Source organism: Lygodium microphyllum, chromosome 19, assembly GCF_053477565.2.
Source record: "Lygodium microphyllum isolate KBCC chromosome 19, Lygodium_microphyllum_v1.1.10, whole genome shotgun sequence".
NCBI classification, from domain to species: Eukaryota; Viridiplantae; Streptophyta; class Polypodiopsida; order Schizaeales; family Lygodiaceae; genus Lygodium; species Lygodium microphyllum.
This window is the reverse complement of record NC_141153.1, coordinates 49683166-49687468: the sequence shown is the minus strand read 5'-3', so window position 1 is coordinate 49687468 and position 4303 is coordinate 49683166. Positions and strand designations below refer to the sequence as shown.

At 43.5% G+C, this 4303-nt stretch overlaps 1 protein-coding gene across 3 annotated transcripts; it reads right to left on the bottom strand.

The window, feature by feature from the left end:
• Positions 1 to 338: 338 nt before the first annotated feature.
• Positions 339 to 3969, bottom strand: LOC148019850 (uncharacterized). 3 transcript variants are annotated; one of them, XM_087700051.1, is made up of 5 exons: positions 2550 to 3969; positions 2416 to 2471; positions 1202 to 1298; positions 984 to 1083; positions 339 to 795 (listed from the first exon to the last, which is right to left on the bottom strand). In XM_087700051.1, coding segments are annotated over exons 1-5 (1335 nt in total). In that variant the 5' UTR covers positions 3631 to 3969; the 3' UTR covers positions 339 to 794. The 3 variants fall into 3 exon arrangements, with proteins under 3 accessions (XP_087556177.1, XP_087556176.1, XP_087556178.1); XM_087700050.1 differs by having other exon boundaries at positions 340 to 1083; positions 2550 to 3967; XM_087700052.1 differs by lacking the exons at positions 339 to 795; positions 2416 to 2471.
• Positions 3970 to 4303: the final 334 nt, after the last annotated feature.

Sequence of the window (4303 nt, the reverse complement as noted above, 5' to 3'; positions counted from 1 at the left end):
CATGTCATAATGATGTAAACAATAATCACAACAAAATGCTCTACTAGTGTTAGGTCTCATATTGGCTTGATGGCAGTTCTTCTAAGCAACTCCTCACTTTGGCTTGTCAACACAGCTCCTTGAAAGAGACATCAAGCATACATGCAAATATGATGACCACACAGACACCTGAACAAATACTATGATAATAAGCATAGTATTCTAGTGCAATCTCCACAAAGATGGAGACATGAGACTTGAAGAGAGAGAACAAGTCACAATTAGCTTTTATTAAGACATTGCCAAATTTCTTAAAGAAATCCAATGCTTTGATCTTGTATTTTCAATTTTCAGAGTTTGTGCGCTAAGGAAAAATCTCGCAAGAACTCTTTAGTATAGCATAGGGCAAGGCAAAAATATAGAAAGTTAATATATCAAGCTAAAATTCCATGATCACTTCATTCCAACATTGGCGCACTAGTGACCTTCAAATTTGTTGATGATATAAGCACCCTTAACAAGTGTGATGAATGTTTCTTCCATCTCATATCTATCTAAAGAGTAACCCTCCATAACATTGAGTTATTTATGCCAAACAAGTTGCCGATGTAGGCGTTGCACGCCTATTATTAAGGTTACCATAGTAGTTGGACATATATTTGACACAATAATAGCTGCAGTAGATTATAGCAATGGCCTTTCTACCATAACTCCCAATTTAATTGCAACATCTCTTGACAAGGCCAGACTAATTGCAACCAGCCCTTGGGACTCTAAAAAAAGAACTGCTTCATAATTCCCTCACCAGCTTGCATTCTAAAAACAAATCAATTAATAGAAACTGCTCCAACATGTACTCTCTGGTGAAGTAAAGGTTTACCAATGAAGTAAGAATAGATTGGAATTTCAATTGAACTGAACAAGCGCCTCAAACAGCAGCAGGACCTTGAATTTGAGATAAGCCTTGACAAACAATTAATTATCAGAAAGCTCTTTACTCGTACCATTTCACAGCCTTTCTCCCATACCAGGGCTCTGCATATGGCAGATCTGCAAGTGTTTGCTTCGTCTTTATCTCGCACTTCTGAGGAGCTACCTTGTCACCTAAGCAAACATTTTATTGGAAAACCTTAAATGAGAGGGCGTATTTGCTGTGGTCCATTTTGTTACATTAGCTAAGCAAGGGGTTTTCAACTTCTTTACACAACCGGAAGAAGCTGACCTTCAGACTCCATTCTCTTTGTTTCCTGATGAACTAATTCTTCAGCCTGTTGAGCTCTTATCCGAGCTTCCAATGCACTCCTCAAATCTTGCTTTGACTGTGATAAAGAGCATGGAAAGATATCACGTTTGATATAGCACAATTATTAGATGTCCCAAGTTACAAGTTTGTAATGCAGTGTTCCCATCTACCGTAAGGCATTGATCACACTCTGATGGCATTGCTGTATGGATTTTGAGAGGTGCTAAATACATTTTTCACTCAGATGCTTCTGTTCCTATGAAAGAGTTAACACCTTGGACATGATGACCGTGGACTTTGTGGTTTTGGATCACAATTGACAAAGCTATCTTTCGGCATTGGATCGCTAATTAGCACAATAACTGCTATCCAAGGCCAATGGTGCATGTAGCACTAAATGACGAGTGAAGTCACCACAGCACCTTTGAAAATTTCCTTAAAAAGCACAATTGCACAAAATATTGGCTCTGGCCTCTGACCAGGTGCCCAACTATGAGACACTCGAGAACTTCAAGAACTCTCAGCGAAGGCAATTATAACTGTTTGCTTTCCAATTTGCACGCGCCCGCTTAAGCACTTTGCTTACACGCTAATGTGGATTTCCCACGCAAAAATGGCTGATCATGCGTTCGTGGCTTAAGATCTTTGCTTATACCCTGAATGTTGGGGCTCATCCTGGAGATGCTCTTGGTTTAAGCATTTGCTTGAAAATAGTCTGCCTAAGGTCATTGTTGCAGGTTACCCATTGAAACAAACCGTCTTAGCAACTCTGCATGAAAATAATCAAAGGTGCTTCATGACAGGAAATGGATATGTGATACACGTATGGATCATGTATCGTCACACATCGTTGGGCCTTTGTACACGAATCATGGAGGTGACATAAATAAGATCTACAAAGGATTCGTTTCCTAGTGTATGCACTCTCCAGTCCATCTATTTTGAGAAGTAGATTACCTACCTTGAGTCTGAGAAAGACTATGCTTATTCAACAGAGAATGTTATGAAGCGTTCCAATGTGCATATTATACAAGAAAGCGCGATTGTTTATGAAAATTTTGGCATCATTTGCCTCACCCTTATCAGGTAGTTTTAACTTCTAACCTTGTTGATCTGATGTAGAGGACAGAAAGCAAAGACATGATCAAGCATCTGAACGAATAAAATAAGTGGGCAAGGGTATTGTTGCTGACCAGCTTGGGTTTTGGTGCCACTTGTGCCTTCTCCTCCTGAGCTTTCTGAGTGCTCTCTGTGAGTTGATGGTCCCTTAACATTGGTAATGCGCAAAAATCTCAGGATAACAAACACAAGGCTACATTGTGCATACCTTTATAACGAGGCTGAGAATGGCGCTGTTCTTCATGTGATGGACTATAAGCCTGATGTGGATGTATGTCCTGCTTGTGCCAGTCCTCATTCATTTCCGCTTTAATCATTGCCTCAAGCTCTGCATCTTCGAACTTCTGCCTCTCAGCAGCTGCTCTTAGCTGTGATACATAGGCTACAGCCTCTTTTCTATGAGCTTCTTTGAGCTCTTTTTCCTGTCTCTCTTCGTCTGCCTCTTTTTCCGCAACCAAGGCCACCATGTGAGCATCATGGATCTTCTCATCGTTATTCCGAAGTGTAGAAAGCAATACCTCATGTGCATTTTGGCTCTGGAGGTGCCTTTGTTCATAATGCTTGAGCTTCAAAGCTTCTTCCTCCTCAAGCCATTTCCTATGCATATGAATCATGTCTTCTTCAACAGCACATCTCTCATCCTCTCTCAGCCTCTGGACAAGCCCTAGCTGCCGGCGCAAAATGTCGATAGCTTCCTCATCTTCCCGTTCCTCATGGTCCAAGTTCTGAGAATGTATTTCATCTTGCCGCCTCCATGCCAACTCCATATCCTGATGCAAGCCCTTGTGAATATAGTCTTCCTTTTTCACTTCCCTATGGGAGCGCTTGCGGTGCTCCTCTGTACGCTCAACGGCGAGTTTAGTGTTATGCATGCAGACGTCGTCCATGCTCTCCCGGAGGCCACGCTCAAGCTGCGTTTCAGGATGGCCATGTCTCTGGATGCTCTCATTCCGTGCCTGGGCTTTGAGCCATGCTCTTCTTTCAGCAAGGTTCATGCTCCCGGTCCGCATCTCAGCATGGAGCATACTATCTTCGTCTTCGAGGAGACGATGGAGCTTCTGTCGGCGTTCAGAGAGTGTTCGCTCTCGCTGTGCTCGGATGGCCTCCAATTTCTCAGTGAGGGAGCGATGGTCGGTTCGGGGTCCATTTAAACTCTCGAATTGGGCATAGCGCATGAGGCTCTCATATTTGTGGACGAAATTGATCTTGTCCTGCAGGGCGTTCTCATACTGGCGCTGCTTGAAGATGCGGTCTTCGTTTGCGGCAGCCTTCTTGGGATGATAATACATGGTGACAAGGGACCTGAGAATAATCTTCTTCTTCTTCAGGAAAAACGTGCCTCCGCCGCCTCCAAAAAGCCTGAATCGTTGTCTTCTTCTTCTTCTTCTTCAGAAAAAGCCAGCGTCCTTCACCTGCAGCCTGCTGCTGTTTCTTCTTTTTCACAAGAAGCCTGCGGCTGCGTGCTCCACTTTCTTCTTCTTCTTCGCAAAAAGAAACCTGAGGTTTCCTCTCATTCTCAAAAGATCTGCAGACTGCGTCATCTTCTCCTTCTTCTCCTTCTCCTTCGCCTTCGCCTTCGCCTTCTCCTTCTCCTTGTGTCAGGACCAGTGCTCTTGCGCCTCCATGTTCAGAAAACGTGACGTAGATACGAAGAGCAACATTGTGTCGATGCTCCGTCAACCGCTCCCTATTTATTATGAGTCCCTTTCAAAACGCCCTTACGTTGGCTTCTGGGCACCCGCCCCGCCCGTGATGTTGCGCAAATACCGCGGTCTCCGTAATTCTTTCTTAGGTCGCATGGTAAATGCTTTGGCCTACCAACCCATCAATGGAAAGGGACCGCATTGTAATGCTTTGGCCCCCAACCTACCAATGCAAAGGGACAAATTTTAACTCCCAAGTCCAGATCCATCAAGTCTTTCACACCACAAATCAAACTGTAAACTAGATGTTCACAAAGAA